This window comes from Saccostrea cucullata, unplaced genomic scaffold (genome assembly GCF_032062105.1).
Source record: "Saccostrea cucullata isolate Sc308-1 unplaced genomic scaffold, CSIRO_AGI_Scuc_v1 ctg1217, whole genome shotgun sequence".
Classification (NCBI taxonomy): Eukaryota; Metazoa; Mollusca; class Bivalvia; order Ostreida; family Ostreidae; genus Saccostrea; species Saccostrea cuccullata.
The window spans coordinates 126,273-138,463 of NW_026926108.1; the positions used below are offsets into that span (position 1 = coordinate 126,273).

At 34.4% G+C, this 12,191-nt stretch overlaps 2 protein-coding genes across 2 annotated transcripts in view; one reads left to right on the plus strand and one right to left on the minus strand.

Moving 5' to 3' along the window:
- The first annotated feature begins 1,090 nt into the window (after positions 1-1,090).
- On the plus strand, positions 1,091-8,204 carry LOC134270804 (mucin-1-like). Its single transcript, XM_062753047.1, has 3 exons — positions 1,091-1,227; positions 7,194-7,440; positions 7,609-8,204. The coding sequence occupies exons 2-3, from the start codon at positions 7,197-7,199 to the stop codon at positions 8,040-8,042; spliced, it is 678 nt and encodes a 225-aa protein (XP_062609031.1). The 5' UTR covers positions 1,091-1,227; positions 7,194-7,196; the 3' UTR covers positions 8,043-8,204.
- A 2,525-nt stretch (positions 8,205-10,729) lies between these two features.
- LOC134270800 (probable phospholipid-transporting ATPase IIB) overlaps positions 10,730-12,191 on the minus strand; it is a 39,175-nt gene continuing 37,713 nt past the window's right edge. The window contains exon 34 of the mRNA XM_062753040.1: positions 10,730-12,123. Within this exon, the coding sequence (XP_062609024.1) occupies positions 11,990-12,123 (134 nt within the window). The 3' untranslated portion in view covers positions 10,730-11,989. The remainder of the gene's footprint in view (positions 12,124-12,191) is intronic.

Below are 12,191 nucleotides of genomic sequence, written 5' to 3' on the forward strand. Positions count from 1 at the left end.
ATAATCAATCAATCTATCTTTGTGTATTCTATGTAATAATGAATCGAATCAATCGATAAAAAACACTCCCCATTATCTCAGCTGCTGCTCTACTTTCAGACTTTTATGTTTATCTCGGTCAAATAGAAATCATTAGTGCACTTAAGTCCAGCTCAGTGCAGGCTCAGTACACATTAGTGCAGATTGTGTACTCGGAGTTGATGAAAACTCGACCAAGCGAGTGCAAGTAGAGTAGAATAGGGACATGTTTAGACAGATAGGTTAATGATTGTGAACTGAGAGGAGAAATAATAACAAACAGATCAAATCAATACCTCTCATTAGTTTACCCGTAACATGCAGCAGTAATCAAGTATTGAATTCTTTTAGAACATTTTATTATGAACTTGATAATGAAAAACAAAAAGAAACAGTTGTGTCTTAATAAGTGCTTGTGTCCTTTCTGTTCCAACAAGTGCACATGTTCTTATGTCCTAATAAAGGCTTATTTCCTATATGTCCCAATAAGTGCTTTTGTTCTGTATGTCTTGATAAATGCTCATGCCCTATGTAAGGGCTCATGTCTTTGTATCATAATATGGCCCTATTAGTACTCTGCTTCTCTAGTGCTCAGGTATAATGTAGCCCAGGGGTCTCATATTTTATCATCTTCCATAGTACTGTAAACCAACTATTATTCATATCATCTTTTATTCGCAATTCATCAGTTTGAAATCAATCTCTGACTATTAATTTTTGTAAACAAGGAAACATACCATTCAAAACAAAAAAAAAATGGTTTGCTCGAATTATTATTTGCGAATGAATGTATGTTGCAAAACTTGTGGATATTTCTCCCATGATAATCATGCTAATAAAAGTTGGTTTATTGACATATCTTTACTTTTGGGATAGAAAATGTTCATAATCAAAGAAAGCTTAAGTCTAAGCCTAAACGTCAAGTTATTTACAGATAACCATCAGCTTATTCTGCTATATTGTTGAGAGATAACTCCATATTTCATTCGTTGCCCAAATTTGACAAGAAATTTTTAATTGACTCAAATGAAATGAATTGACTGAGTTTTATAATTATTTGTTAGCATTGATTTGTAAGTTATGAGTAGAATTGAGGACTTGGTTATATTATCAGGGCTTCATAGCAGAAAAAATTTATGAATACAATTTCTATAAACAACACTCTGTCATTGTAGTCAAATATAAAGAAGTACAGATTGTTGCATATTGGTAGGTATATATTAAAAACCATGCACCAACTTTTATTTGTTTAATTTTTCATGTTAACTTTTTTTTTTCAAAATTTACTGGTGATTTGATGGAGAATATTTATCACTGCATATTCATGAAATTTTCTTTTGAACTCAACTGAGCTACTTCATTTAAATCCTCCCCTCCCCCCCCCAAAAAAAATTGCAAATATATGTTGGTGTATTAAGTACTTCTTTTTAAATAATAGTTCAAACACTCTCATAAGAAAGACAGCTACAATGAATTCCAGATTATACTAGTATATGTTGTCATTTTTCCAACAGGTCAATATTAGTAAAAAATTATGCATAAATTATATATATCCAATAGTCCCATGGGTTTTCATTGCAGCTGTGTTTTATTATACATGTACTGTGATTCATTGAAATTTGTGGGGGGGCAGTTTTTGTGGATTAAATGCTTAAATTTTACAGGTTCATGGGGACGTAAAGGAGCATATACGATAAGAGTCAATTCTGGCCCCCTAAAAATCAACATTTTAGGATGACATTCAGATATGTTTAATTGTCCCCCGCTTGAAAAGTGGGGGATATTAATTTGGGTTTGTCCGTCCGTCCGTCTGTCCGTCCGTCCGTCCGTCCGTCTTTCTGTCTGTCTGTAACGCTTTCGTTTCCACACGATATCTCGAGAACCCTTTGAGCTTTTGCAATGAAATTTAGCATAGCAACTCCCTATGGACTAAAGAAGACCCCTATTGATTTTGAGGTCAAAAGGTCAAAGGTCAAGGTCATAAATAAGCAAATTCTGTCTGTTAAAACACTTTCGTTTCCACACGATATCTCTAGAACCATTTGAGCTATTGCAATGAAATTTTACATAACAACTCCCTGTGGCCTAAAGAAGACCCCTATTGATTTTGAGGTCAAAAGGTCAAAGTTCAAGGTCGTAAATTTATACATTCTGTCTGTGTGTAACACTATCATTTCCGGGCGATATTTCAAGAAGATTTTGAGCTGATGCAATGTAATTTTATACCAAAACTCCCTAGGACGTCTCTCGCCCCTCTCAAAGTGCCCCGCCCCGTTTGTTTTATTAGTATTTATAGTATTACATGTTGCTATTTTTAGCGCAGGGGCATGAGGAGAGTTATTGCGTATAAAACAGGTTCTCGGCGGACTTTATGTTCTTATTACATCTATTAAAACTGTTTAATAAAGGCTAAATAAATCAAACACCATGGATTGTGTAAAATTTTGAGAATACCGAACATGAAAACATGAATATATACATGTATGTGACTTCAGTTCTGCATATACTTAACACCACTTAAAGCGATTCCGTGGTCTAGTGGTTATGTCTCTCGCTTCAAGTGTGAGAGGTCGTGGGATCGAACCTCGGTCGGACCTTTCTTTCTTTTTTTTTTTTAAATACTTTTTTTTTACTAAATGATAGTATTCAGCATGTGAAATGAAAAATTTATGAGGTTATAAAATCATCATTACAGTGTGATAAACATTCCATATGAAAAAATCTTCTATACACATAATAAAGAATAAGCAATCAAATCTTTATATGCATATTGACATACATGTATTTTATTTCCTTCAGTATACATGTATACATTTAATAATTCTACAAATTCTCTCGACTTTTTCCCTAAGCGGGGGACACGAATTCTCTGAATTAGCTTGTTGATATTTATTTTGAAGAAGAGATTATGTTAGAAATATTTCTAATTTATTTTTCACATTTATATGCATTCTCTAGCTGTAAATGACATGAGAAATGATGCTATTTTTGCTATCTAACAAAAAAACCAAAAATATGCCTTTTTCTTGATGTTTTTTTTCATACAGGAAACATAGAGCGCAGTGTAGAACATACTGTATACAGGGTTATTTTCGCCCTGTGTTATTTTCGCCCTTTTGCACTTGCGGACAATTTAGCCCCGTTTTAAATTCGCTCAGTCATAGTTCTGTTTAAGAACTTATGCTTTGTAATTTGAGTTCGCCCCGTTTTAAATTCGCCCAATCAACAAGAGGGCGAAAGGGGCGAAAATAAAACGGGAGCGAAAATTTCCCTGTATACAGTACATAATTTTTCTGTCACTAATTAGTATTGGATAGATTCATCTTTGGTAAAAATATAAAGCATGTTCTAGGCTGCGCTTTATATTTTCTGGAAGAAAAGCTGCTTGAAAATAAGCAGTTTTATACAAGATATGCTAAAATGGCGGGAAAACGTGATTTTTATGATGTCATATTTCTAAAATAACGGTATTTTGGTCAAAATGAAAATGACCCATAAAGGTCGCATATATAGCTGTACAAATTAAAGCTATATATAAAATAAAATTAAGATATTCATTTTAAGGGGCCAGTTGAGACACTTACCATATATCGCTTTTTGTGGCTTCTCCAATACTTACAAAAGAAAATATGACTTTATATCCCTAATTTATAAAAAATTTATGGAAGATATTAATTAGCTTTGCCTAGTGGATCAGAGGTTCCCATGAATTCCACAAAAATTGTAGCAATCACAAAATCTAATGATTTCACAGTGGAAGAGTCGAGAAAGAATTTAATATGAAGATAGACTTTAAATTGCAGATATCCCCCACTCTTATTTTATTCAGATTTTAAGTTCACTTTTGTATTTCTTTCTTGAACCTCTCAAAAATAATTAGATAATCAATTAGGCCATTCCAAGCATCTTTCAAAAACCTAGCTACCTGTTCGCAAAAAACACATAAGTCAAAAAAAATGAAACACATATTTTATACTAATGAGAATGACGTTATTCAAAACATATGATGTCATTTATCTATTTTTCATAAAGAAAGTTATTTTCTTCAGCAAAATCAAGGTATTAAATACTGGAACTATTCCAAAAATGAAATATTATACAAATATTTAGAAATATTGCCGGAAATCACAAATTTTGACCTGAATAATTAATTTTCAGACTCTTGATTCTGTTTTGTTTTTTCTGACATGGGGTGTCAAAAACCAAGGTGCACGTGGATGCTAAACATAGAAAAAACTTGGAATGGCCTTACATTATATTTATTCTTCGATCTTTAATATGTTCTTAATTTTGACTATGCAGTAACTTGACTAGTATAGATAGGAGTATTTTACCCTATCTTTGGACTTTCAGTAGGCGTGACTTTCTCGGCGCTACGTAATGGAGAATACTAGTAGATTCTCATTGGTTACGAAATTAATAACATAGGAACTTAAAATTGTTGTTGATAACGATCAGACGACTTATGCCCCACCTCTGTGCCGTGAGAGAACTTTTAATTGGCTATTTACTACATCAGTTGACATTCGGCCGCACTTCTATCATATGTATATTTCAACAGTGAAGGGAAGCTGTGTAAATTTCAGAAGCTAATTAGGTAACGTCGAGAATGCCACGCCTTACTGAAAGTCCACACTAAGCGTGTAATTCTTCTACATGTACTTGTGTGTGAGAGATAACTTCAGTTAGTGCTTTTACATGTATTATAATTTTAAGTCCAGATAACAATCTTTTTTACAGTGCTTTTTAGCTCACCTCAACGAAGTTGGGGGGAGCTTATGTGATACCCTCGGCGTCGGCGTCGGCGTCCCAGGTTAAGGTTAAGTTTTTTGGAGCAGTTTTCTTTTTAATTACTTCTGTGTCCTATACTGATTAGACATGCATGGAAAATGGTTTTAGTGTGTTTTATTGTACCAGACAAAGTTTCAGATGCTGCAATTTCAGCAAAGGAATTACCAGGTTAATGTTTTTGGAGCAGGTTAACATTTTTGGTGCAGTTTTTGGTGTGGGTTTCATTTCCAAGTAACTATCAGGCCTATGTTGACCAAACTTGCATGGATGATACATCTAAGGATGCATACTACCGGGCTTGCTTCGGATGCTGAATCTGACCTACATTTTCCGGTTGAGTGAACAGGTTAAAGTTTTTGGTGCAGGTTTCATTTCCAAGTAACTATAAGCCCTATGTTGTCCAAACTTGCATGGATGATACATCTAAGGATGCATACTACCGGGCTTGCTTCGGATGCTGAATCTGACCTACATTTTCCGGTTGAGTGAACAGGTTAAAGTTTTTGGTGCAGGTTTCATTTCCAAGTAACTATAAGCCCTATGTTGTCCAAACTTGCATGGATGATACATCTAAGGATGCATACTACCGGGCTTGCTTCGGATGCTGAATCTGACCTACATTTTCCGGTTGAGTGAACAGGTTAAAGTTTTTGGTGTAGGTTTCATTTCCAAGTAACTATGAGACCTATGTTGACCAAACTTGCATGGATGATACATCTAAGGATGCATACTACCGGGCTTGCTTCGGATGCTGAATCTGTCCTACATTTTCCGGTTGAGTGAACAGGTTAAAGTTTTTGGTGCAGGTTTCATTTCCAAGTAACTATAAGCCCTATGTTGACCAAACTTGCATGGATGATACATCTAAGGATGCATACTACCGGGATTGCTTCGGATGCTGAATCTGACCTACAATTTCCGGTTGAGTGAACAGGTTAAAGTTTTTGGTGTAGGTTTCATTTCCAAGTAACTATAAGCCCTATGTTGACCAAACTTGCATGGATGATACATCTAAGGATGCATACTACCGGGATTGCTTCGGATGCTGAATCTGACCTACATTTTCCGGTTGAGTGAACAGGTTAAAGTTTTTGGTGTAGGTTTCATTTCCAAGTAACTATAAGCCCTATGTTGACCAAACTTGCATGGATGATACATCTAAGGATGCATACTACCGGGATTGCTTCGGATGCTGAATCTGACCTACATTTTCCGGTTGAGTGAACAGGTTAAAGTTTTTGGTGCAGGTTTCATTTCCAAGTAACTATAAGCCCTATGTTGACCAAACTTGCATGGATGATACATCTAAGGATGCATACTACCGGGTTTGCTTCGGATGCTGAATCTGACCTACATTTTCCAGTTGAGTGAACAGGTTAAAGTTTTTGGAGTAGGTTTCATTTCCAAGTAACTATAAGCCCTATGTTGACCAAACTTGCATGGATGATACATCTAAGGATGCATACTAACGGGCTTGCTTCGGATGCTGAATCTGACCTACATTTTCCAGTTGAGCGAACAGGTTAATGTTTTTGGTGCAGGTTTCATTTGCAAGTAACTTTAAGCCCTATGTTGACCAAACTTGCATGGATGATACGTCTAAGGATGCACACTACCAGGCTTGCTTCGGATGCTGAATCTGACCTACATTTTCCGGTTGAGTGAATAGTTAAAAGTTTTTGGTGCAGGTTTCATTTCCAAGGAACTATGAGTTCTTTAATGACCAGTCTTGCAATACATCTAAGGATGCATACTTCCAGGCTTGCTTCGGAAGCTGAATCTGACCTACTTTTTGTGGATGAGTGAAAATGTTAGTTTTAATGCATGTTTCATTTCCAATAAACTATGAGCCCTATAATGAGCAAACGTGCATGGATGATACATCATAGGATGCACACTAATGGACTTGCTTTGGATGCTGAATTGGACATACATTTTTCAGATAATAGACAAGGTAAAAGTTATGGTTGCAGGTCTATTACCAAAAACTATAAGGCTTATATAACATTGTATAAACCAAACTTTCACAAATGCTGCATCAAGAGATGAAAACTCTCAAATTTGCTTCAGATGCTGGATTTTCATTACATTTTCATGAAGAAGAAGTAGTTTAAATTTTTTATGTAGGTCTATTTCAAAGAATCAGATCAAAATTGCTTTTAAAAATATTTTCATTTTTGGAATGTATACTTTTTGTTGGTTAATTGTGTGACTTTGCCTTACTTAAAGACAACATTCGTTGAGGTGAGCTCTGTAATCTCTGATTACCTATGTTTTTTGCTGGTGTTGAATCTACTTCACACATTTCTTTATTTTAAGAGTGCATACCAAGTTATTTTTCTTGCAAAAAATGCCTGTATAACATGATTATTTCAATGTTTCAGAGAATGAACTTTTATGGAGCCCCCACAGTAGACAAGGGTAGTCTTTATGGACAGCATGGGTACCCCTCCTCTGGATATCCCCCCTCCCAGCAAGGCCTGCTGCCCGGGTTCTCCTCAGGGCCCTCTCTAACCCAGCCTAGGTACCCCAGCCCAGCGGGAGCCATGGGCCAGCAGTATGTTGGGAACCCTATGTCTACGACAGCTCCGGCCATGCAGGGCTTCAGTAGCATGTCAGGATACCCTGCTGGTAACTATTCCTATAATAATAATCACATGAAAAACAGATATAGTCATTTGTACACGTAATGCATACGTAGGTGTTTTGTCTGAAATAAATTCCATGAGATCACTATTGAGCTAAATGTACTCAGGTTATTTGTATTGGGTTGTATATTTATATTTTATCTCATTACAGGGATTCCTTATCCCAGCAGCACTTTAGTATCTTCAGCTGGACCTTACAGACCCTCCCAGCCCATGCCTCACCCCTCGCTGTCAACCATGCCTCCTTCCACCCTAGCCTATCCTGCTACAGCCCAGTATCCTTCCATGACTCCCACATACCTCAACAGCCCTCACCCACTACAACAGAGCTCCAACTATCCTACTGCTAGCCCAGTGATATCCATCCCAAGTGCTCTTAGTCACCAAGGGGCTTACCAAGGCTTGCCTGTGACCAGTGTTCCCAGAGGATATCCTGTGGGAGCCCCTAGTACCATTCCGACGGGCCTTCCCAGCTCTATACCTGGAGGAGTGTCCCCCTTGGGGTACCCCAGTGGTTACCATGGACAGGGACCTGCGTACCCCTCAGCCAGTCTTTATGGGGGCGGGCAGTATCCAGGAATGTAAAGTGTGGAGTAGCTGACCAGGAAGCAAGATCTGATGATTTAAAGGTGTATCACAAAAATTAACAGGGTTAAGGAGGAGTATGATCTCTTGCTTCAAATTCCTACACTTGCTCTGTCTACCACATATGAATAAGGGTAACTCTCTACAGTTGATAAAACAATACAATTAAGGCATATTGTTTATACATGTACCATATTTGACATATACCTAACTTTTTGTAGAAGCACATATCATACTTTTATGTGTATTGCAAAAAAAACAAGCAAAATAGTGCAAGAAAGCATAAGTGAAAAGAAATTATATGTATTGTATTTGAAAGGATATGTGAAATTACATGCATATGCATTTGATAATTGTTTTTTTTTTTAAATCTTTTAGAGAAATGTGGGCAAGTGTGTTTACAAATCCTGATATTGGTTTTTCAAATTTAAAGATTTTTCTTAAAACAAAGTTTTTTTTTGAATGTTGAAATGTTGAAAAGCAATATATTGTAATGCTATATCAATGTTAAAGAGCTGCAAGATTTGTCTAGCCAAAGCTTCATAGCAAAAAGATGCAAATTATTTCTAAGAATTAAACCTGTTAACCTTGGTTCTGAAAATTCTCTGTCAACTTAATCATAAAAGAACAAAAATTAGTTGTTGAAGTACATGTATTTGAAACATTTTTACCACGGTATGTTTGATGTTAACAATTCTTTGTGAATGTGAGTTTGAATTTTTTTGTGCCAACCAAAAAATCAGTTTTATTTTCTGTCAGCAGCAAAATTTTGTGCTTTCATAGCACAAATTAAATTAACTTTGGTTCTTCTGTGAAGAATATTTGTTAAGATCAATGTTTATTGACATTAAGTTTAAACTTAATGCATGTTTTGTGAAACTGAAGAGCATAGCTCACTATACATGTTCAATGAGTTATATGCATGCAGGTTTATTTATACATGCAAGTTAGATTTTCTTCATTTAAATAATGCAACCTGTCCTTTGACAAATCAGCTAGACTGATCTTAAGATCATTAGTTGTTTTTAGTTTTCTTTTTCCTTCCCATCATGATTCTCAAGTCTTTAAATCAGGACATCTATCGATAATTTTACCAAAGATATCATAATTGTATTATCCAGGACCAAAAAACAGTGTATTTCTTAAACAGGACAGTTTATGTACACAAAATTCTATTCAATATAAGGTTGTCTTTTTGTATTCATCCCTGTAGAATACTTGTCTAATAACTTTCAGTGCCAGTTACATGTTCTAGTTTTCCTCAGCAAGATATACCATGTATATCATAATTTTTGGATGCAAACTTTGTATAATTTTTTTTTTTTTAATTTTTATATGATTTTTTCCCAGTTTTTGTTTACATGACCTTTTGACCCTGTCTGCTTTTTAAACTAAAGGCCATTTTTATACAGTAATTTTTACTTTATACTGGTTGTTTTTTTTTCCAGTTCAGCACTTTACGTTATTATAACAATGTTGTATCAATAAAAGTTATTTCGGATGAATTCAAATTTTGTTCTTTAATTTGATTAAAATGTAGGAAACCTGTTTGACTATCATTTCTTTCTAGACATTGACTGAGATGCTGACATCTTTTTTATCTTATGAAAATGATGTCTAAAAAAATTCATGTATACAGAAAAACTAGATTTAGCTAAGTTCTGACAAACTTGCAATTGACTTTGCTTTATCCAGATTTTGTATTCCTCTACAATTACAACATTTGGTTCTATGGCTTGTAGTCAAAGCACCAGAAAACCAAACTTGCTCTCCTTCAATGAAAACGAAGCCTTAAGAAAGTGGAGGGATTATTTTTTAAGCATTTAGAAATTGTACTTAAGTTAAAATACTAATGGGCAAGATAGGAAAAGTGAAGTAAACGTGAATTAAATCCGTAATTCATCAAGTATGAATTTTGAGAGGTGTTAGAGGTTTAGAAAACCATGCAGTGCAGTGGTACAATCTCTTGGGATGGAAGGTAATTTTTCAAGGGGTCATCCCTGATTAATTAAATGTCTGATTAATAGACCGTTGGAGTGAAATGCCACCCATGAAAAAACTGTATATTTATTGCGCACAAAAAAGTAAAAGTAATAATTTTTCCAAATTCTTACCTCAATTGCAAAAAATGGAAGATTTCAAAAAAATTACTCTCTCCTGTATCAAGAGTTGACATCCAAACACCATCTTTGAAAACCAAAATGGCAGTATAAATAAGCTAAATTGAAATGTCCGATGATTGCAATATCAGTACCAGGAGGACTATTAACAACAATTATGAGGAATGTTTTGTTGTGTAAAAGTCAAAGAATATGTTAGGAACACACATTTAGTAATATTTTGAGATAATACAGCTTTAAAAACATTGAGAAATAAAAATTAAATGCATTTCATAAAATATTCCAGTAAATTTAGACCCTGTATTTAATTTGTACCAGTACATGAACATGCTAACGATCTTTAAATGAATATCATATATTTATTTTTTAACAGAGAAGTTTGCTTACAGATGTGCAGCTGAAAGTAAAACCATGTATATGCACTGGTACAATCTCTTTGGGATGCAAGGTAAAAAAAGGGGTCATCCCTGATTAATTAAATGTCTGATTAATATTTTCTTTATTCACCGTTGGAGTGAAATGACCATCCACACTAATATGGTAGTGTACAGTAAAAGTAAAACAACAATATGTATGTCATTTATTCATCAGAGGTGAACCAAACACCACTAGAAAAAAAATATGTAACATCAAAGGTATACATGTATCAGCTAGTCCAATATTATTGGTAGAATTTGTCAGTGTATGTCGTAAAATATAAGTATTATTTCAATCCACATTTAAATATATATATCGATAATGTAGCAATAAATAAATTGGAAATAAAAATTAAATGCATTTCATAAAATATTTCAGTAAATTTAGACCCTGTATTTAATTTGTACCAGTACATGAACATGCTAACGATCTTTAAATGAATAATTCAAAGACTTTTTTTAAACAGATGAATGTTTGCTTACAGAAGTGATGAAAGTACTACATGTATATGCAACTGGACATTCCTTTTAAAAGAAAAAAATCCACAGAAAAAAAATGAAAAATGACATAAAACTGTCATATTAAGCACTGGTTCAACCACTAAATTGAAAAAAAAAAGTGAAGTCAATTTTTATCACTTGACTTGATTCAATAAAAAAAATAAATTTATAATTTAACACAAAAAAGAAAAAATATATGCAAGAAAAAATAAATGAACTGTTGAGATTATAAAGACGGATAGTGTCTTGTTAAATTTGCCATTATATGTATATTGATTGTACCATAAATTTTACCTCGAAGAGAAAAAATAGCATCAGAATTAATTTTTGAAGAACTCCTATGCTGTTTCAGGCCTTATTATGATGGATATACATAGCACTGGGAATCATGAATATTACCGTATAAGTGGAAATTTTAGGGAGACGCAAATTTCGCGATTTGTCCTTAAAAATTGGTAATTTTAGCGATTTTATAATGCTCACTTAAGAAGTGTAACAAATAAAACCCTATAATTTTTAGCAATATTCAATTTTAGCAATCTTAGTACCCTTGCTTATAATGCCAAAATAAAATCCTTGCTAAAATTTCCACTTAAATGGTATTTTCAAAATTATATGGATCCTGTAATGAATTTACTGATAAATTGTTACAGTCATACAGAGACTACGCTACTGATTATGTAAATAGTATGCTGGTACTTCAAGCACAGAGAAAAATAATAATGCTATCACTCAGCCACAGAGGATGGAATTCAAATATGTTTAAAAAAAAATAAAAAAATTGCACAAATGTTCTAATGGTTTCCTTGTACACTCAACTTCACTGACCCGGAACCTCTTTCTTGTAAGAAACAGTTCAATGATGCGGACCCTGATATTCCTTTTTGTTCACTATATATAGCGCACAATCTCACGTAAGCTTGGCATAGACAGGAGGAGAGAATTTCTTTCGTATGTATTTTAGGATATACAGGGGTATACAGCTGACAGACGTGATGACGACCACCTTCCAGATAAAATCCCACGTCCTCAGGAATGTCCCATCTAGAATGAAAACAATCGTTCAATCTTTTTTGTTCATTTAACCCACACAGCTAAATCATGTACAGTAT

Bases quoted from the DNA above. Each gene is read 5' to 3' on its own strand.
- LOC134270804 (XM_062753047.1), top strand. From the start codon at position 7,197: ATGAACTTTTATGGAGCCCCCACAGTAGACAAGGGTAGTCTTTATGGA. The intron at 7,441-7,608 runs GTAACTATTCCT...ATCTCATTACAG, and splicing joins CATGTCAGGATACCCTGCTG to GGATTCCTTATCCCAGCAGC.